The 22,760-nt window shown below is 48.4% G+C and overlaps 1 protein-coding gene across 1 annotated transcript; it reads right to left on the bottom strand.

The window, feature by feature from the left end:
* Positions 1–6,763: 6,763 nt before the first annotated feature.
* Positions 6,764–20,838, bottom strand: ARRDC4 (arrestin domain containing 4). The gene is made up of 8 exons (XM_036277959.1): positions 20,456–20,838; positions 15,909–15,975; positions 15,263–15,410; positions 13,216–13,318; positions 11,779–12,035; positions 10,609–10,771; positions 9,911–10,065; positions 6,764–9,209 (listed from the first exon to the last, which is right to left on the bottom strand). The coding sequence occupies exons 1-8, from the start codon at positions 20,736–20,738 to the stop codon at positions 9,153–9,155; spliced, it is 1,233 nt and encodes a 410-aa protein (XP_036133852.1). The 5' UTR covers positions 20,739–20,838; the 3' UTR covers positions 6,764–9,152.
* Between the last annotated feature and the right edge of the window lie 1,922 nt (positions 20,839–22,760).

The following is a 22,760-nucleotide window of genomic DNA, read 5'->3' as shown; positions in this document are numbered from 1 at the left end:
GGCTGACCTGATTTTTCTGCTTTGCCTATAAACCTGTACTTTGAGGAGAACATCACAGCTTCTACAGCTCCCCACTTAGGAGTCTCAGTGGGCTCAAGCGGAGAGAGAACTATTGGTCACGAGCCCTTGCAGGGGGTACAGAACTTCGGGCAGAGTGGGGCCCCTGTCACCCACAGTGACCCTTCCAGCCAGGACTGGCTGGAGAGAGTCACACACAGTTTCCTTTGAAAGGAGAGGAGCAAATCTGTGTTTGCTCTAACCAGGGGGCACCCAATGATTTGTGACATTTCCTAAGGACCCGAGATTGGGGTACCCAATGATTTGTGACGTTTCCCAAGGACCCGAGATTGGGGTACTCAATGATTTGTGACATTTCCCAGGGACCGAGACCAAATACTTCCTATGAATGTGTCCTTTCCTTGTCTGCTCAGCTGTCGTTGAGTCTTGCCCCTGAGTGACCATCTTGAAGGCATCAGTCGTCATTGTTGACTGGCCACGTCCAGTCACATAGTCCTTCTGTTTGGTGTGAAAATACCTGGCGGGGGCCACAGGACACAAGTGAAGGCCTCCTGCCTCTTCCATTACTTAAGGAGTCCGTGCTCAGGTGGCTGGGACAGGAGCGGACTAAGCTCCTGAGGAGGAGGATGTCGGGATGGGAGCACTAACCACAGCGACGGTGAACCAGGCAGACGGTGGCTGGGGCCCATGTATTTGGGAACTGCCTGAAAGTCCTCCGCTGCTCCTCTCAACATTGCTTGGAGACAGGAACCTCCTGGCTGATCCTGGAAGCCCAGTGAGACTTGAGGGGAAGACAAGGGTTGAGGATGTTGAAGCTGCTTCTCAGAATGGCCACCAGCACGTCGGCGCCGGTGCCGTGTCCTCCCCACGGATCTGCTGTCCTGCACCACCTTCAGTGACGCGTTTCCTCCCGCCCAGGAAAGAGAGATGTTCTCCGTGGTGACAGAACCATCGGCTCTCATTATGCGCACGCCTGTCTCCATATTCCAGAGTTTGGCTTCTAACAGGCATCAATGGGACAGACCTTCATTGGCTCAAAGTTTCTGTCATCAAAAGATACTGCCAGGAAAGGAGAATACATTGTAAAATTCCAAGGGCTTGTGATTCAGCCCTCTTGTGACTTTATTTATAAAAACAAATTAATAGCAAATGAATAAAACTTTCAAACCATTATCTGAGTGATAATACTAAACAAAACGACTAATAAAACAGCCGCATTCAAACAGCTGTTTAGGAAAACCCAGCGATACTTCATCTATTGTCACACTTGGCATTTGGGCAGAATAAAGACCAAAGTAAATATTCATTGATTCATGGAGAACACTGAAAATTTCTCTTTTATAAGCAGCATACGCGAATAAAACACGATTTCTAAAAACCCCGACCAGCTAAATCAGCTAACGGGTGTATTCCAAAAATCCTTACCATGTAAACTGCGAACTAGCAGTGATAATGGAAAATTACCAGTCTCTCTATGAATTTAATATACATATCGTTAACCACCTGCCTGACTGTTACACAGAGCCATTGAAACGTGCAAACGGGTGTACGAATGGGTGTACAAATGTTTGAAGGCTTCTGAACCAAACGCATTAATTGCCAGTCTGTGTTTATAGAAACAGGCAGAATGAATGCTTGCCTCTCCCTGCAATGAATATAAAACTCCCCTGGGCTCCCGAGTCTGTGTGGAGCACGTGGGGAGGGGGGGGGCTTCTGAGGAAGCAGCTCAAATGTGAGATTGAACCCGTAAACCCCACCCCAGTAGGTGAAAAGGAGACAGACACGAAGTCACGGCAGCCAGATGTATTATAAATGCCACAGTCCCGAGGTGGTTCTGTCCACGCTGGGACTAAATGCTTCTCCAGTGAGCCCAGCCTGCTGTGGAAGAGGCAGCGAGAGCCAAGGGGAAGGGCAGAGCAAGGTCATGGGTACGTCAGTGCCCGCGTCCTGTAAGATGCCCAGGCAGGTGACCCTGTGCTTCCCTTTGGTGGCCTGGAGACCCCTGGACCTGACCTCGTAGACAGTGAGCCATGTGCTCAGAAGCTCCTGCAGATGATGCGTTAGTCCTCTGTCCCCTGCCTACCTACGGGGTTTGGGTGTTTCTGAGACACCATGTGCATGGAACACCGGCCCGGTGTGTCCCTCTGCCCATTCTCATTCAGAGGGGCCGTTGGTTGCCTGGTGGCCTCTCTGGGAGCTGGGTATTGGGTCCCTCCTGCAGTCATGCTCTGACACTGCTTTTCTGTGACTGCCTGTCTTGGTGCAGATGGAAGGACCCCGGCTTGCGGGTGGATATAGAAACCTGGGGAACGGTTGGGGAGCATCTCGGAGTAGGGGACGTGCCCCGTTCTGCATGTGAGTCACGCAGCCAGCGGGGGGCTGAGGCTGAGCAAGGCAGGTGCCCAGGTGCCCAGGACTCAGACCAGACTTGGGCCCACGGGACACTCACCACCTTGTCTGGAACAGTCAGGAAGAAGCTGAAGTCCTGGCATCCGTGGCTGGGCGAGGCTGGAGAAAGTTACTGTGCAGTTTGCCTGGCTCCCACAGACTCAGTTCCTCCCGTGATTCTTCTGTGTCGTGATCAGAAGCAAATCTGGGGCCAGCAGAGGCTCCGTTTCAAACGTCCCCCCGCCGTCATCCCCCCCACCCCGCCCCAGCGGGGTGCTGTCTGGTTTTGCTCCTGGGAGCACAGTGCTGGGTTTGAGCACAATGCAATTAATTTTCTTAACGACATCACGTTGACCTGACGTCTGCCCTGCCATTCCCCCGGAGGAGTTCTCGGCCATAGTCCTTTGCGATGTTACCTTTTGACATCTCTCCCGGGGCTCTTTGCTACGTTAGATAAGGTGAAGTGGGTATTGGCTGCTAGGGCGTCCTCTGGTGCCAGTGTTCTGCTTGTACCCCAAATGCGCAGCTGAGTCAAGGCTGAAATAACGAACACTGAGATTTGCTTTTCAACCCACCTTGCGGGAGGTTCTCTCAGGGGTTGACCAGGAGTCCTGGATCTCATCCTCTCTTAAGGAAGACAAAGGAGCCTGCAGACCGTTTCTTAACAGCCTGGTCCTCCTCTGCACAGGCAACCACATGCCGCTTAAACTTGTTTTCCTGTAGGAGGCAGGAGGAAAACGCTGTAAAGATGCTTCGGCTCCTGACCTGTGCCTCCATCAGCTCGCCTCCCCTGAAACCATGGAAACGGAGCTGTGGCGAAGGTCTGGAAGGAGCGAGCGTAGGTGTCACTTCTCACGGGCTCACGGGCTCCTAGACCCTCCCAGCTAGGCCGTGGATGGACTAGAGAGCATCAGCTCGGCTTTGCCTTGGAACATCCTGCACTGTCGTGATTTGGGGTGTGGCACCCAGGGCCGCTCGCTGGGAGCCTCCTCATCCTTCACCTGTTCACTGCCCACCAAGGTGTCAGTTTCCCTAGCAGTGGGGTGCATCGGGGGACAGGGTGCCTCCTCCAGACCCCTGGGTGTGCACAAAGCAATTTGGGGAGAGCTGTCTTGCCGGTGGGGTGCAGTTCCACTCAGGAAACAGAGCCTCTCTGTCTGGGGGCCAGGCTTTGAAGGAAGTTAATTAACTCTAGACCGTAAACCTTTATCTTTCCTTGAATCAACTCCATAAACCAGTCCAGGCAAGTCTGAATCTTTTGCAGGGACAGGAAATACAAATAAGCTCTCCTGCTTGTCAGGGGACTCAGATGGGTTCTGGCATCTAAGACAAAACACAAGGACCATGGCATCTTCATGTTACGGTGAAGTGAGTTTGTGTATGCAGAGCGTAGCTAACACCATCCAATGAGCAGTGCTATTTTGTTTCAGAACATTTGTCTTTTAGTTACTAAATAGATCTGGGGCTGGGTGGGTAAATGGCTATTGTGGTATGCAGTAACATTTTTTAAAAAAGAAAAAGATAAATTCCTGGCATCTACTACCCTCTGTTTACTCATTTAATGCTATTTCCCTGCCACCTTGATTAGATGGGTATCGTCCGGGGAAGACAGATAAGAAGCTGGTGGAAATGGCTTCTCTTCCAGCCAATTCCCGTGGAAGTAGGAACTGCTGGTCTGTTTTTACCTTTTGCAACAGAACTCACATTCTTACGTGAGTAATAGACCCAGATGCGATGGTCAAGGTGAGAAATAGGGCGTCTGTGTGTGTGCAAGTGTGCACACGCGGGAGAGGAAGTGTACAAGTGCTCCAGGCCAGTCCGCATTTTCACTTGCTTTCCTGTCCGTGCAAGGCGTGTTCCTCAAAGATGTGAGCAAGGATGAAGTCTGCCGCCGGTGACACAGAAACAGCTCCGCCTAAGAAATGCTTCCTCGTGAATTCAGTGATTGTGACATTCTGGAAATGGGTCCCTGTCGCCCCCTCTCACCTGCCCTCCCCCCGGGCACTGTGTGTCTGCGTTGGTCCTCTGCTCCATCTCGGACAGACTCGTGTCTTGTTTCAGGGAAAAGCTACCTAGGTTCTTATGTAATGGCTTCTATCAAATGAATTCCCCTGGGGAGAAAAACTGAATACTCGTAATGAGTCGGTCATATTTTATAATATTGTTTCATTAAGAATAAGTACGTGTTCTATCGTTAATTTTTCTCATGTACCAAGTGGGCTTTTCATCTCAGATATAGGAATTGGGACTGGAAAGACGGGAACTAAAGAACAGACAGGGAAAAAAACAATAAAAAAAAACACAAAGGCAAATGTAGTTTCTTTCCTGTGTAATTTGCATTAAACTTAATATATTCTGAAGCTGATAGGAAAAACAGTCCAAGGTCGTTTCTCCTGGGTCTACTTTTCATCATGGGGGTACCTTGCTCATTTATCACACAATAGTTTGCTGTTTAAAGGAAGCTAAAAATGAGTCTCTAAAAGTTTGTGTAAACCTGCATTTATATATTTTTCAACACAAAAACGGAGTTCCCAAATTCAAAACCAAAATATTTACGAAGCTATCGTGTGCCCATAAATGTTATTACACAGTTTCTTTTCAAGTAGCAAAATTAAAATGTAAATGTCAATTTCTTTTAAAATGTCTCAGCTGAAACATAATGGCACCAACGACTGATACAATAACTTGGCCAGATCTCAAGGGTGTTATGCTCAGTGAAAAAGCCAATGGAAGGGATACATACCATCTGATAGCATTTATCTAGCCTTCTCCAAATGACAAAATTATAGAGATGGAGAACAGATGACCAGGGCTTGGAAAGGGGAGGGAGGGTGTGACCACACAGGGCAGTGACGTTTCCTGGTGGTGGTGGATTTTTTTTATCTTGATTGCAGTGATGCTGTGAACCTAGACATGCCATAAAATGTCACAGAACTAGACACACAGACATAGACAAGAACAGTGATGGCATTCAAAACCGGGTGAAATCCAAGGAAGGCCTGGATTCTGGTTGATCCTGTATATTGTATCAACATCAGTTTCCTGACTTTGAGACTGTATCACAGTTACGTAAGGCGTTACCTTTGGGGGCGGGGAGGGGACTGGGTGATGGATGTACAGGATCCCTCTACTATTATCGAGAGTCTGTAATTATTTCAAAATATAAAGTTAGGAACAAATGTCTCTGCTGAAGAAAGGGTCCCAGCCACCAATTAAACACACTTATGAAGCAATTTCATCAAAGACTCCTTTCAGGAGTCAGGGTTTCTAGGTATAAACACTGAAGACTTGATTTAGCATGTGCTTTGTATCCAGGTCTGCAAAGCTTAAACTGTGTAATTTAAAGCAATTACTGTTTCCAAACTTCTATTAAAGCTGTCGAATCAGGGCGTTTTAGAGCAAGCGACGATCTTCCAGAGAATGTAGGTCGAAACCTCATGTTCCACCTCCGGGCTCTGGTACCCTCATTTGTAATGTGAAGCTTTGCCCTCGATTCTTTGTAATGTCCTGCCTAGCCCTACACTTTATCCTCCACATCTTTCTGATATAAGCTGCAGAAACGTCAGTGAATTTTGCCTCGATATTTACTGCATGAGTCAAATACTTCAGTTTATGTTCACTGCAAATGCAGATATAGATACGACCTATTTATTGTTGAGCCTATTTATTATTGAACACCATCTCACATATTATAAATGCTTTCAGAGTAAACCGCTGAAGCTGCTGGGCTGATTTTTCCCACGTAGCCCAGGTTCATTTTCCAGGACAGAGGGTCCGGGCAGGTTTCGAATTCCCTATGTGACATATGGCTTTTGTCCATGTGAGTATTGAGGTGGGAAGGGGGTTCATTTAGGTGTCCCCCAGTGTGGGTCGATTCTGGACCAACAGCGTGACAACTCCGGAAGCTTTAAAAAGTGGCCACTATTGTTAAGGAATAAAGACAGAGGATGCTCTGTCAACTCCAGTATAGCTCATGCTTACTACTCATCTTAACGGCTTCTCTTCACGGAATGCTACACGATTATCGTGGGGAAACAGCCCACGGCAGGCGCAGGCTTGGGATGTGCCTGGCCTCATGCGTGTGCAGAAACACAAGCATCTCACCGCAGTACGCTTATTGGTGGGACTGATTTTCCTTAAGTCGACCACAGTTGAAGTCACAGTCATACAAAAACAAAACAACACTAGCAACTCGCAGCACCAGTGTAATCATTTTATTAACAAAAGGAACCCATAGGGTTCAAACAGGAGTACAAAATACATTCTTCATTTTGTTCTGTGGGCCAAGGTGTGACATTTTTTAATAATACAAATAAAAAAGCTGTCAGAGTCAAATGATCAAAAACATCCCCCCACCTATTGAGTTTCTTATTGTGTCCCCCCCACCCAGAAGTAAAGTTCTGCCCACAGAAGGGTTTTTGTGTGCTAAATAGCTTCACATTTTTCCATTTTAAAAGTTTTGCATCAAAAAGAAAACTCTAAGGCTGTGGTTTCTTTGGAAACTAAAACAAGGGAATATACAAGCAAATGCAACAACTGCGTTTTCATCTTCATTTCCGAGTATCCTCTGTGCCAATGCAGAATTTTCTACATTCATAAAATAGCTTCTTGATTATGAAAAGGTATGCAGTTTCAACCCCGTGGCCAAAGGTCAGACATACTGACTGGGATTCAATAAGGCGAATCATCCTTTTGAGCTCTTCTCTCAAGAGCTACCTCAACTGTGCTTCCATTTTCTGGGCTCACTTCTGGATGCTCTAGCGAAGGTGACGAAGCCACCCCAGGGAAGGATTCTAGAAGAATCCTGTCTCTTCCCCACACGGACCCATTCCGTTGCTCCACTCTGTCCTGGGTCACGACCATGGACAGAGTCTTCACAAGACATGTAACTACCATTCAGAAGTCAACCCAGAGTGGAGGGTGATCTCGTAAAGGAGCGTAAAAGCAAAATTCAAATACAGATCCCTGTTTGAAAACACACACCCAGACAAGCAAAACCGAGAACCAAGGCAGGGAGTAGTTCTGTGACAGTTGCAGTCCCACGAGCGCCGACGTCACCAGACGGCACTGTGACTTTTCGACAGTGGCTCACGCGGAAAGAATCGTGCCTGACGCTTACATGACCACAGAGAAGAGAGGTCTGTCCAGAGCGGCGGACAAACATACATTTACCTAATGTTTGTACAAAAATCCCTGATCAGATGGCAACTGCATTTTAGATACAGAATTGAACTTGAGAATTTTTCTATTTCTCACTGCACACACTGATTGAAAGGTAACTGTTCCGTTGAGTGCAGTATTCTGCAAGGGAAGCACCAGGGCTTCTAGATGAAACCCCAGGAAGAGACCCAAGTCCTCAGCTGGTCCCAAATGTCCATCGCAGGAATCCCTCCCTCCCGGCCAGAAATGCTCTCAGCGAACAAGACCAGCCGATAGAGGACAGAGAAAAGTGAATGTAAGACCGTGAATAGAAGGTCAAGGGGAACAGAAAAAATACTCCTCCGAGTTTTAGCAGCAGCATGATCCTGTTGGTCTCAGTATCCTGAGGTTAAATGCTAATGGAATATTGCACCGAAACAATAAACAAAACACAGTTTACACGGAATTACTAATGAACCGGAGGTCCCAGGGCAGTGGCTGCCGGCGGGAAACAAGGTCTCCTGACGGGAATAAAGTCCATTTTAAAGACTGGCGCTTCTACCCTCTTTAATTTCACATTTATTTGGAAATACCCTTTGGTATGCATTAATTTCCATCTGACGCGAACAGTCGAGGGTTTTCCCTTGGTTCGCGTTCAGATGCACTGATGGGGGAGATAAGAAGCTACCGCCAAGTGGTAGACCCTCCAAAGACTTGTCCGAACGAGTTTTCAAACACATCTGAGCATCCACTCGAGGTAGGTTAGGAAAAGGCCCTTTTTTTCTCTCGAGTAGTTATCAAGGCACCCTAAGGATACAGCCTTCCCCCCTTCTTTTCTAACGTGCTCTTAGGTACATAAGACGTGAGGAAAATCGAACATGTATCCCGCTAAAGGACTTACAGAGGGTGAAGTCACGGCCTTTCGCAGACGTGTTCTCATTCCAGTGCCCCCTTGAATGCACAGACCTTGCGAGGGCCTCCTTGGTCATCCTGCCCCGCCACTAATTTGGGACCCACGTTCTAAACTAGCCTTGGGGGAAGGACACGGAATCACTTCACGGGGACCTCCTGAGACCACGGTCTCCGGAAAGGTCTTTCCCGGACTTCAGCCCTACTGGCTGTGGGGGAATCGGGCAGCCCCTGGCACCTGGGGTCCCCTTGCATACGGAGGTGACCCTTCCCTGTCCCCGCACATCCCTGTGCCTCCAGCTTCTCTGAAAGCAAGTCCCCTCCCAGGATGCCTATGCTGCCCTAAAGCTTAGGGTCCGTTTTTCCCGCTCTGAGAACCCGATGAAGGGGACACCTGCACAGTGTTCCCTGGTCACACACATCCTGTCTCGGGTCAGCGCAGGCCCCTCCGTCACTCTCGCCTCCGGGACTCCCATCACACTGAGGTCATGCGCTCATCCATTCTGCAACGGGACGTGTGGTCCTCCTGTGAACGCGAGCAGCAGTCGGCCACTGGACAGGGCGCACATTCTTTAATGTCTTGGTGGTGACGTTCATTTATGTTCTCAAGCGCATCTTCCCTCCCTCGTCCCCCGAAAGCCAGGGGAGAGAGCCCACATTCTCCTCCGAGGCCGATCACAGTGAGTTCCGAAACACGTTCAGAGAACGAAGGAAACAGGCTGGTTCTCTTCCACGTGACTAGGGTGTGGATCAACCTGCAACACACGGCAGACCGGGTCACTGCTGTGCCATTTGTTCTTAGGATGACGTGCACACGCGCGGGCACAGGCAACAGACTGGGGGGAGCAGGGGCAGGGGGCTCAGGGAGGAGGGTGTCAATGGGGGAAAGGGGGAAAACTAATACTTTCAACAATGCAAAAAATGGCCCGGTCCCTATTTCTAATGCGATGATGGGGATTATCGGGAGTCCCAGGGCCACTTCAGTTCTCTCTAGTCCCCCATCAACACCCTAACGATGGTCTGTGCTGTAGGAGACCGATGAGCACAGGAGACATTGTGAGGTGGCCAGGGACAGACACAGTGATAATCTACCATCACCGTGACAATGTTTTGTTTTGTTTTAATCCTCACCCGAGGACATTTTTTGATATTTTGTTCAGATAGGGTGGGAGGGAAGGAGAGAGAGACAGAAACATTGATGTGAAAGGGACACATCAAGTGGTTGCCACCCGCACGACCAACCAGGGCTGGGGACAAAGCGCAATCGAGGTACATGCCCTTAGCGGGAACCGAACCCGGGTCTCTCTGGACCGCAGGCTGACGCTCTAACCGCTGAGCCAAACCGGCCAGGGCAACAATGTTTCAAATATGTATCCCCTACTAACCAGGAATTAGCGACAGACAAAGGCTTATGTACAAACAGCATGAGGCAAGTGTTAGAAGTGACTCGGTTTACCTCGGAATAAAGAGGTGGGGGCTGGAAGCGGAAGTCGGGGATGCAGGCAAACAAGGGGCAGTGGGCGCCCCCCGCCCAGCCGGGCGGCTGCGGGTGCGGAGAACCGTGCCCGGAGAAGTCTTCCTCCGACACCACGTCTGTGTAATCTGGAGGGGCTGAAACAGAAACGGCGTTGGATCTAAGAAGTCGACACAAAATCGCAGCGCGTTGATCCCTCCGAACACTTCCATAAACAAGAAATCTCCCTACAGTTGACGATAAAACAATGGCATTCTTTCCCCTAGCCAGCAAGTCGTTACGCCCAAGGCAACAAAAATATTTCATAGCGTCTGCTTGGACTAAACTACTGACATTGATTACATGCTCCTCTTCTGAGACAGGTGTTGTCGTCTAGGTAATGATTATTTTAATCATTGAAATGTGGCCGCAGAAAATATATCACACGGTACTTTTATCCTGACTACTTTTGTCGTTTTACTAATATGCATCAGAATCAGGAGACTTAGATCTTATTCCTGGACCGGGCAGCAGCAGCTTCGGGTCCGGAGAAGCTCGGTTCTCAGAATACTTGGCAGGAACGGTGTCTGACGATGTTTAGTAGTGAGAAGAGTCAGCCCAGTTACAGCGCAGCGGGAATTCACGCCAGAGCCCTCCCAGGGACTCTGAAACTGTGCTCAGAAAGAGCCCAAACCCTTTACCTTCGGGCCGTTCCGGCAGCCCCAGGCCCCACCAGCTCAGATCCACGCCGAACTGGCTGGCCAGGCTGCAGTTCCTGCTGGCGAAGCCACTGAACGGGATCGTCCCGATCACCACGGGCAGCTCTAGCATCAGTTTCTTAGCACCAGGAATGTGAATGTAGACCTATTATGCCAAAACAATGAAAGAGACAGAAAGGCACCAGGAAAATTAAACCTCATCGAAAAGCCGATTCATCCCATAGAGACAAATACCTTTGTCACCTGCTGCCCCCTGCGATACAACTGTACATTGTCTAGACCCGATAAAGTGAAGAACAAACCATGGGAAAGGCAGACAAGGGGACACTCTGTGATGGGGACCTATGGTCTTAACACACTTCAATGTGAGTGAGCATGGCTTAGTAACCACAGAGGAAGAAGTACATGTCTGGCCTGGCCGGTGTGGCTCAGTGGTTGAGCATCGACCCATGCACCAAGAGGCTGCCGGTTCGATTTCCAGTCAGGGCACATGCCCAGGTTGTGGGCCTGATCCCCAGTGGGGGGCATGCAGGAGGCGGCCAATCGATGTTTTCTCTCATTGCTGTTTCTACCTCTTGCTCCCTCTCCCTTCCTCTCTCTCTAAAAAATCAATAAAGAGCCCTGGCCAGTTTGGCTCAGTGGTTAGAGCGTTGGCCTGCGTCCGGAGAGACCCGGGTTCAGTTCCCGCTAAGGGCACGTACTTCGGTTGCAGTTTGTCCCCGGCCCTGGTTGGTCGTGCGGGTGGCGGCCACTCGATGTGTCCCTTCACGTCGATGTTTCTGTCTCTCTCTCCCTTCCTCTCTCTCCCTCCCACTCTATCTGTACAAAGAATGGAAAAATATCCTCGGGTGAGGATAAAAAAAAAAAAAAATCAATAAAGAAAAAAAAATTAACAAACAAACAAACAAAAGAAGTACATGTCTGCAATACAGCAAGTGCCGTAATGCACCCTAATTCTGTCACTCAAGTAAATCTCGTAGGGGGATAGTTTTTGTTTAAAAACAAAGGCCAGTTTTCATCTATTCCACAATTTGTTGAAATGCTGTTGACCTGAAGTGACATTTCCTAGGTGTCAAATGTACACGTTCCCCATAACATGACACCGTTATTGCTCCATTTCACACGTTTGATTTTAAAAAGAGCCCCGCTTACAGCTAAGGAGTAGTCTATTCTGATGATGCAGCAGTCCAGGATGGACGGGGTGAGCGGCGGGATCTTCAGCATCTTCCCGTTCCACGTGTCGGCGCTCCCGGAGGCAATGTGGTTCCCTCGCACGTGGGCAACCATGTGGCGGACGGTTTTGGTTTTCCCACTAGCCAGATACGTCTGCGTTTGAAAGATAGCAGCTTTGGGAACGATCAGTCGGGAGGAACAATTCTCTATTTCGGCATAGATTGGAATAGCTTCTCCTAAAAAGAAAATAATAAACCTTTAGAAACTTTCCAGAAATTTCTCCCCACAGTGGAAGAGAGGTGTTACCAATTACAGCTGAAAGGTTTGCAACGAAACTGTTACCGATTGGGAAGTCCTGATGGAAAATTCATACTGTACACTCGAGTCAGAGAAATGCAAATTCACTGCAGGTTGTGGCAGATGTTGTTCTATAACTATCGCATCCTTCACCTTTCTAATGTAGCAATATTAAGTTCTATAACTGTTGCATCCTTCACGTTTCTAATGTAGCAATATTAGGTTGTTCTATAACTGTTGCATCCTTCAGCTTTCTAATGTAGCAATATTAGGTTGTTCTATAACTGTTGCATCCTTCACCTTTCTAACGTAGCAATATTAGGTTGTTCTGTAACTATCGCATTCGTCACTTTTCTAATGTAGCAATATTAAGTTACCAATTCTAAAGTTATGTAATTGACCAGTATCTTGACAAGTCAATGATTGAGTACCGTGTTAAGTACAAAAGATCACTAACAAACTCAGTGCCCATCCAATTAAAATCTGACCAACAGGAGCACCAAGCCTTCTCCTTTAAGGACTGGATGGCACAGCACAAATGCGACAGCAGGTAGAGGAGGCAGATTTCACATCCACGTGGTACATCCACCACCATAGCCTTCCCCATTCATTCCCAAGAAGCCAGGACCCAGGAGGGGGCCCAGATCCACTGAACAGAATTGGGCCTTCACACATGGTAGTTCTGAGATGCATCTGACGGTTACACTTGCCCAGGCGCTACGTTCTAGCCCCGGGTACTTGTATTCCCAGCATTGACTCAGAACGCCTGACGGTATTTTCACAGGACAAGAGTCCTCTTCGGAGCTGCCCTGCTCTGCTCTGGACGCATTTACAACATTAAATGAGATGCGGGCATGTCCCCCCTCTGCCACTTTCAGTCTTTGTTACTCCAGTAACAGGACTGACGTCGGGAATACCAGGCATTTTATTGGAATCTAGCAATCAACTAAAAAATACTTAAATATCAATAATTCATATGAAAAACTGCAACATTTATTACTCATGTTTTATAATAGTATATATTTCACAAATCACAAAATACGCCATTTAACAATCACTTAGAATTAGCTACTACAATTAGCGGCTCTTCCATCCAAAATTTCAGAGCATTGTCCTTACCATTGCAATACCCCTGTCTTTCGATTTTGGCACTCAGCGACACGGGGCCAGATGAGAAGAACCAGCAGCCAACCATTTTCTCTTGACTTTTCAATACAGGGGTCTGGGAAATTTCAAATAACAAAACAGCTGTAATTAAACCAGTCTAGAAAATTCATGAAACTTAAAATTATGTTATTCTTCTTTAAGTAGTTGCAAAGAAATGTCTTCCAAAAAAAAACCCTAAAAACAAAAACAAATTAACTTCTCTTACCTCACATGACATAGTAGGTAAAATACCGAAACATGAAACATTCAAAATCATTCCCTTTTTAGGAACACGAATCTGAATTTTCAGATTCACAGTAGGGTGATACCATCCTAGTCATGTTTCTGGGAAATAATATGTCATCCCTTAACAGCAATAAAAAACCTCTGGTAGTATCTATTAACGTGGCAGAACTACAATTTTATTTTAAGACTTTATATATAGATCAGGTCAAAGGAGAAATGGCATAAAAATCAATAATCCTAATGTTCTATTTGTCTTGGCATTTAAAATGTGGAATCAGCAAACAACCTTTTTGGCCCCTTACTTCAAAATGCATTATTAGGCAGACATCTCAAGTGCCTTTAACTGAGAATGGTTTGGGGGTTTTGTGTAATGGCAGGAAAACATACCCAGTGTTATGGATCCAAAAGATTATTGAACGCCCCGCCTAACTTCCCACTGGACAGTATCAAATGAAATGACTCGAGATTTGAAAGACTCAGGTTACAAGATGCACAACCACAAGCTCATTGTAAAACCCAAAGTTACAATGTCTTTCTTTGTTTATAGAAGAGTAAAGGATAGATAGTATCTTTTTTTTTGGCCAAAAAAAATTAAATCTCTTTAAATAATTTGCCACAGTGCCCCCATAAAGAAGTTAGAAATAGTTCATCTCCCAATTCTAAGTAGTTTTTAAAGGCATAAGACACTCAGCAGTGTCAATTTTCAAAGAAGGTGTTACACGGGTGGTTTAAGTCATAGCTATAAACCAGTTTAGCTGGGTGCTGGTTATTCTATGATTTGGGCCACAAATATGCAAACAGGGCTATCTGTTATATTTTCAGAATCTAAAGGTGAACATCAGAGTAGATTCTGTTCCATTTTCATGTAAAAATAGTGTTAAACAACTTCTAACTCCTGGCTTTTTTTTTCTCTTTCTTATCTTTAAAAACATTGGCTAAAAAAAGAAACCTCTCATACTAAAATGCATCTTTGTAACATCAGTGTCATGATGAAAAGTTCGAATTATCCCAGTATTTTCCATGTAGTAAAAAAAATAAATAAATAAAATCATTCATTCATATTTAAATGAAGAACCATTAGGTCCCAGTAGCTTTCATGAAAGTACAAGGTATAATTTTATATTATTTTGATAATATGGGTGTAGATAAAAGAATCTCGCTCATTTGCTCCCATCTCGCCTCGTCTGTTGTTACTCACAGGCTAATCTTTCTTATCAGTCTACAGTATCTCTAGTGATTATTAGAAGTTCAATGCTTTAATGTGGCCAAATCTGTCATAAGGAAATGATCTCCAAGACAGCTGCATGTACTTACTTAATGTTAGAAAATGACACGCAGAATGGAAGGATACTCAGCATAATGGCCTGAGCCTCAATAACAGGCTGGGCATGATTAATACTCTTCCATAATTACTGTTCCTCAACCTGCTATTACTGAAGGGTTGAGAACACCACAGCCCTGCGAGTGTGGCTGCTCTGGTTTGAAAAGGCACGGCCCTCTCCGTGTGCATCATCATCGCTATTAAACCTTATTAGCGCATCTCCAGCCTGGGTAACTTCTGGCAGGAGCAGCCCAGAACGGCCGGGACACAGTCAACGGTATTAAGACGCACGATCTGTGATAGGCTCCACCCAGAATCACACGCTCAGAGTGAACGCCTGTGGGTCACAAGATGGTATCGGGAAGGGCCAGGGCGGACCAGCACCACGCTGGGTCGGGGTGGATCCCAGCACGGGAGGAGGCAGGCAGAGAGGAGGAAGGAGGAAGGACTTACGAGCAAGGCCGGTGTGTTGACGTCGATGTGGCTGATGACCTGCAGGTCCCGCTCCACAGTCCGGTCGGGCAGCGCGGGCCTCTCCAGCACGGCCCTCACGCAGTACTGGATGCTTCCGTATCTCCCGCTGAAGGAGGTCGCTAACAGTCTGAGTCAGCCAAGGGATTCACGTGTAAGTTTATGTTTCAGTTACACCAGGAAAGCTCGGAACATGTTGGTTGGGTTAAAGGAAACCTGAGTGAGCCCTGGCCAGTTTGGCTCAGCGGTTAGAGCATCGGCCTGTGGACCAGAGTCCTGGGTTCGGTTCCAGCCAAGGGCATGTACTTTGTTTGCGGTGTGTCCCCAGCCCCAGTTGGGGTTGTGCGGGTGGCAGCCACTTGATGTGTTTCTCTCACATCAATGTTTCTCTCTCTTCTCTCTCTCTCTCCCCCTCCCCCTCCGTCTTAAAATAAATCTAAACATATCCTTGGGTGAGGATTAAAAAAACCAAAAGAAACCTGGGTGTGAGCAGGAGAGGTCTTTCCAGTGCTCCTCAGGATAAACAAGCACTCCTGAGGGCCGGAAGGTGCCTCTGCCCCCCCCCCCCCCCGGGTGGACCGCCACATGGCAGAAGAGAACATCCCAAAAGTCACAGAGTCTCACTTACTCAGATGGAAGTTGAAAGCTAAATGGAAATTCGTGTTTTCCGGGCTGCAGTAAGAGGACGCCTTCACCTAAAAGAGAGAATACATTTCCCTTTAAGATCAGTGCTAGATCAAGAGGTTTTACCACCAAAATCAGATGTCTTTTAAAGGAGGTGGGCCTGGCTATAATATCGAGTATACTCCCAAAAGTTCATTAAACTGTGACTTACAGAAGTAAAATTTGAACGCTTGTACCAAGTTTAACCCCAGACACACACGGCTTCTGTCTTCAAGTAGACAATTACACAAGTAACAAATGTAAAGTGTGAGAGCCCAAGGCTCTCATATACATAAATATGTGTACACACATATACAAACATAGATTCACATGCGTATGTCCACAAACATCTGATTACCCCACTCTTCTAGCATGAGTATACTAACATTAGTACACTATTAAACTAACATCAGACACCAATATTAAATTCGACTGAAAACTAAGCAAAAAGCAGATCTATTTATTTTGGGTACACCATGAAAATCAGACTACGTACTTCTTGGGCAGAGGTGGAAAAGGAGGTGAAAATGTACTTCGAGTATCAGCATATTGAGAATACTACGAAACAGCCAAACCAGCAGCACCAGCTAGCAAACAGGAGCCACGTACTGATGCTGAAGGTCCGCCGACCATTGAATGGGCATCTGGGTGGTTAATGTGGGATCTAGCGGGGCGCTGCCCAGCATGGCCACGACCCCTTCCTGCTGCCCGGGGCCAGCCAGCTCCATTTCACTCCTGGCCATGGCTTGTCCCCGGTTGTGAGAAGGCCGAGACGCAAGGTGCGGACGGACGGTGCAGGGCCACAGGCTCCGCTGAGCTCCGCCGAGCGCGGGCACCTGCATCGTTGAGACGCAAGGCAGTGCCACACGGGCCGCACCAGTGAGGGGCTGCCAGAGACCCTTGTGCAATGTCCCTTATGTTCACGCTCAGACTCCACTTGATGACGACATTCCGTCAAGGGTGGGACACAGACGAAGAAAGGGCCGCACCGACTGAGAACTTGCTCAACGTGTGCGCGGTCACCTGACACAAACACGAAGCCCTCGACTGCATCCATTCATTCAAGTTAAAGGCAGAACCCACCACTGAGCTGGGATCGTTTGCACTTAAACATTGGACTTCTAAGACCTTAAACAACTCAGTCCACATCGTGACCTTGTACTTCTACAAAGCAGGTTATTGGCCACTGTCTCCTGAATCTGTCCCCAGATCTCAAGGTGTGGTACATGGCGGGAAAATAAACAAAATGTTTGCCGCCAGAGGTCACTCAAATAGAGCTAATCTCCAGCGGGGTGACTTGGAGACGAAGTGAGCAGGTCACAGGGATGTGAGCCCACACTGCATGGCAGTAAGAGCGAGTCCCTGGAGCTGCCCTGGGGGTCCGAGCAGGGTCAGCAGCGACAGCACAGGGGTGCAGGGATGGGGGCACAGGGGTGGGGGGCACAGCCAAGCCCTCCACTCGCTCCACAGCCAGCGGGGAAAAGGCCCAAGGCACCCCAGTGCTCCCGAGAGCTGGGCTAGAGTTCTCATTTTAATCACTAGGTTCCTGAATATGACATTAAGTACTTTAAAATGTTTAGAATTGTGAATTTCATTTGAGGTCCAAATGTCAGATGGTGCTTAGATGTCAGACACTTGGATATAAAGATGAATAACTTCAATCCTCAAACAGCGCCGCGGGACGAAGGGAGACTAGACCCTGTACCCACGTAGTGACCACAGAGTTCTGGAGCCCGTGGGGGTTGGGGACTGGCACTTGGAGGGCGACACCCACAGTGGATGCCAGGGCTGGCATGGAGGTGAGTGGGAAGGGGTTCAGACGAAGGGAACAGCATGAGGCAGGGCATGACCGATGATGACAGATGTACAGGAGAAAAGAGTGACCCAGGATACGAAAGGGGAAGAGCGAGAGATGAGGTTCCCTCTTCTCAGACAAAACAAATCAGCATCGGAACTGGAACATTGAAAATGAGACTCGCAATCACCTCAAAAGATAAACAGGAAAAACAATTGAGAAAGCTGATAAAATGTGGGCTGTAGTATTTGGAATCAAATCTTTGTTTTCTGTTTGTTTTTTATCCTCACCCGAGGACATTTTTTTTCCATTCAGATAGAATGAGGGAGAGAGAGGGGAAGAGAGAGAGAGAGAGAGAGAGAGAGAGAGAGAGAAACATCGAAGTGAAAGGGACACACGTCGAGTGGCTGCCACCCGCACAACCCAACCAGGGCCGGGGACAAACTGCAACTGAGGTATGTGCCCTTAGCGGGAACCGAACCTGGGTCTCTCGGGACCGACATTCTAACCGCTGAGCCAAACCGGCCAGGGCTCAAATATTTGTTTTCTTCCTTTCTCTTTCTCATGTATCTACTTAGAATTAAAAAGTTTCCCAGGCTGAGTCATGTGTCCTTTCCCTCATGCACTGAGGACTACCGTGTCATGGGGAGATGTTTCATTTGCTCATGGCCTTAGAGCCACAACCCATAACTCAGGCACCCCTGAGCTGTGGGAGCTAGAAGACTAGCTAGAGACGGGCTCAGGAAGGATGAGGGGCTCACGTAGGTCACACTGCTGGTGGGTGACCAAAAACTGAAGCCAACTCTCTGGTCCGTCTTGTCTCTGTACTACAGGTTCACAATAAATGTCTGAAGAAAATCAATCACAAGAATAGTAGGTAGTTGGATTAGATGAACAACGCCAAAGAATTATCCGAGGAAGTATTTTAAAAATAGATTCCATAGCCACAGTTCCCAAACTCTCAATAGTCTAAAAATCTCTTCAGGTGATTGAAATCAGTTAAGTTTGGGGATTAAATGACCCTGAGAATCTATGACTATGTAAAGTTGCTAACTTCTTTCAAGTTACACATATTAGGAGTGATCTCTTTTCTGTATAAAATCAACTAAAGCTGTGATTTTTAAGTAAAACACATTTTTGCCAATATTTGTTATGCTACATTCTGAAAAGAAGCGATTCGAGTTGTTTAGGTTTGGACATCTCATCCCATCAGAATGAAAAAAACAAGGTCTGACTTGCGGATCAAAACGCTGGTTGTGAGCCCAGAGTTTACCAAAGCATTTAATTTTTGCTAATTTTTTGCCATGCGGTGCTAACTGCTGTTAATCTTACATCTATTTACTCAGTAGTCATGGGCCCAGAGACAGAGTCCAAAGTCCTGGACAAAAACCATGTACTTCTCTCTCCGTGGCCATCCTGAAAATGTGTGTGATGTGTGTGGTCTGCTACCTTTGGGGGGGGGGGGGGAGAGTGGCAGGTGTGAGCAGTTGCTTCTGGAAACCACGCTGATGACGACAGGGCACGAAGGCAGGTAGCAGCTGTCACCTCCACACTGCGCTTGGCAATCCACAGGAGAGCTTTGGTTCCATATGTTTTCCCTCACTACAGTCTTGGCCATCACTCCCTTCTCCCACACCTGGAGGATTGCCTGTGGGCATCTACTTCTCCACAGTAGGACAAGGCAGAACTGCACATTCTGTTGATTTTGTATAAAACGTAGCAAGGGTCAGACAAAGATATATTGCTTTTTACTCTTGGGGGGTGGGTTGTACCATTATTTTATAGATAAAAGCTGAAGCTGACAAGGTAGAAAGGTAAGATCGCTTCTACCAACTGAAATAAGGCTAAGCCTCAATGTTCTAGTAATTTCATGATTAATGGAGATCAGTGTTCGCACTTAATGCTGATGGTATACCCATGTAGTGGGTTTCCACGTGGAGACTTTTGGAAAAGCCTGTATTATTCACTGGACTTTACAGAAATGGAAAGGAAGGGCGGTCTCGCCTCCAGAAACACTCACCATGCCCAGACCCCTCTCTCTAAAGGCCTACTGGGTGGGGGTGGGGGTGGGGAGGAAACAAAAGCAGCAAAAGTAATAACAAGAATGTAAGGTAGAGGCAGACCTCTCAAGTCACCTGTGCTCCCCAGAGAGGGACACCAAGAATGATGATCAAGAAACACTTCCTTTGAACCGCCACCCCTCCGGAGCCGCTACCCTCTTCCAGAGGCTTTGCTAATTCATCACAAACCAAGGATTCATCATGAACCAAGAAGGAGCATCTAGATTCAGGACGAGAAGAAAGAGAGGCCCATAAACACTGGGCGCCAGAGCGTGCCCCTCACAGAGTGTGCTTGGGCCCTCCATGCCTCAGGCCAGAAGGGGCAGGACCCGGATTCCTGACAGGTCCTCACAGGTTTCCATGACAACGGCTCACGCCCAGAGCAGTCTGGATGGTCCTGGGACACCAACCAGGTAGAGGTGTGCCCCCACCGCGCCCACGATCTCCCTGGTGCTGTGAGGTGGGGGCGCAGGCATTGTTACCTGCCTGTCACCAGCAACCGAGGGGGCTCCTGCCACCCTGCGGGCGGACCCCACCCCCGGAAGCCTGCAGCCGGCACTCCTGGCAAGTGGGCATCTACCAGCCTGCCCGCTCCAACCCCCTTGGAAGCACACCTCCCAGCAGGACCCTGGGGCCTGGGGCAGTCGCTGCGCTCACCGGCGGGGGCCTGGAGCAGGCTCAGGCGCACATGCAGGTACTCCACCTCCGCGGCGGGGGCTGCCGAGCCCGCGCCCGGGCCCCAAGCAGCGGTGGCGCGGCCCTGGGCCTCCAGGCGCAGCGCGCGCAGGGCCACCGGCTCGGCCGCCTCCAGCAGCACATGCCCCGCCACCGTCTCGCCGCTCGAGTAGCTGCCCTTGCGCTCATCCTCGAACACCAGACCCAGGCTCTTCACGCGACCCTCGCAGCCCAGGGCCTCCGTGGGCCCTGCCTCGCCGCCCATGCTGCCAAATAGGTCAGCAGCGGCCCGGATCAGGGGTGGAGAGCAGAGCAGCGCCACTGTCACGGGCGCCAGTCGCACACCGACAGCCGCAGAGGCTGCGGTAAGGTGCCCCTCGGAGCCCTAGCCTGCAGTGGGGCCTGTCCCTTTAACAAACCCCGCTGGGACTGGAAACTGGCCTGGATTGCCCACCCCCGGTGCGCGCCCATTGGTCAGCTGGGAGCCCTGCCTGGTGCCGATTGGTTGTACATGGCTACTGAGTCATTTCATTGGCGCCCCACGCAAGGGCTGGCTCAGGTAGGCAGTGCGTGATCGGGCAGTAGTGACCTATCCGGGTACGCAGCTGTGCACGTGCACAGGCCGCTTATTGGCTGGGGCAAGGCACCGGCCTGGGGCACTGACCAATAGTGAGGTGGTGCGCCCATGTGGACAGATAATGAGAAACAATATTTGTAAGGGAGGGAGCAGAACCGGGAATCCTGGCTTTTGGCTTGTCACTGTTCCTATGGTTACGAAAGGGGGCGGGGTTTCTGGCAGCACCCGGGATGGTTTGCAGGAGTCACCGGGTTCATACTAGAACAAGAAGTGGTGGCTGAACTGGCTGAGGTTATGATTGCATCTGCAATACTCGGGAGGGAACAGTTCTCCTGGAAAGTGGAACCCAGTAATATTTCCTTCTGAGATTTGGGGGGGCAGCCGCCTGGGAACTTGAAGGGCAAGTTGGCTTGTACTGACCTCCAGGTTCCTGAGCCCCGCTTCTCGGATTTTCAGAATGACCTCTGTTTGCCAGGGTGGGAATTGAAGCTGTTTCTCACCCTGGCAGGCCTGGGAGGAGTCCTCCGGGCCCCCAGCCTCTCTGAGCTGGGATTGGCGGGAGGGGCCATTCTTCCTGCTGTCACAAAGCTCAGCTTATGAATCAGGTTGTTTCTGAACAAACACCTGCCGCCCAAGTTTCTGCCGCACCCGAAAGGATTTCGTGACTTCAGTATCATAATCCACACGGATGTCCAGTCACCTTGCAGGCTTGTCCACGCCCTGGGCTTTCCCCCATCCTGGGTTTCATTTTCTTCTTCCATCTCCCTTTCTTATCCATTCCATCTCGCTTAGCTGCCACTATCTGGCCATCACGGTCTAACCCTTTTAAGTCCGTCCCTTACAGAAATTCCAAGTCAGTGAGCCAGTATGGATTGCTTGATCTCTTGTTGAGGTTTAAGATCTTCCCTGATGTAGCTATTTCTTTTCTTTTTTTACGAATCCCAAACTGAAGATTGTTCTACTGTTCTCTTTGGGTTTAGATGATTAATATGGGACTTTAATAGGTCCTCACACAAGTTCAAAGTTGTTTTGTTTTTTTTAATCTCTCCAAGAAAGTGGAAATGATCCTAAATTCAGCTCTTCATCAAGTTCAGGTATAGCTGTGCTTCCCTATTGATTTATTGATCTAGAATAGCCTCCAACATGTGCTTACTCTGCCTCTTGCCTTTATAACATGACCTGACCTTATATACTTATTTGCATATTGTCCAGCACTCCCACTTGAAATACAGAGCTTGTTCTCATCATTGTTGTCCCTCTGGTACCTAACATAGAGTTCAGCATACAATAAGCTCTCAGTAAATGTTTATTGACTGACTGAATGACTCCCAACCCATGCAGTATTATTGGTTCTGCAGTAAAGAAGTGTTATTCTACCTCTTCCTCTACCTCCCTTCATCCTCTCCAAACAGATGTCTTTCTCCGTCCTTCTCGCCTCCAAATTTAGTGCCTGGGGAAGTTCCCTTGAAAAGACAGTTGCTCCAACAGTACCCCAAAACCAGAATTGCACATACGTCTGTCTCTGCTGGGAAAGGCCAAACTCTTTGCTCATTTGTCAGTTGATAATACTGTGACTCCAGGTGCTAGGAGGGAGTTTTGAACCTGAGGCCCTTGAACTCATTAGGGGTTCCAGAAGGCCCTGGCATTTTGTGCCGGGTTTTGAGCTTACGAGGGTCTCTACATTTGGGTGTTGGAGAAACAGGGGTGGAG

The sequence above is a fragment of the Molossus molossus genome, unplaced genomic scaffold (genome assembly GCF_014108415.1).
Source record: "Molossus molossus isolate mMolMol1 unplaced genomic scaffold, mMolMol1.p scaffold_m16_p_24, whole genome shotgun sequence".
NCBI classification, from domain to species: Eukaryota; Metazoa; Chordata; class Mammalia; order Chiroptera; family Molossidae; genus Molossus; species Molossus molossus.
This window is presented reverse-complemented; position numbering and strand designations above follow the sequence as displayed.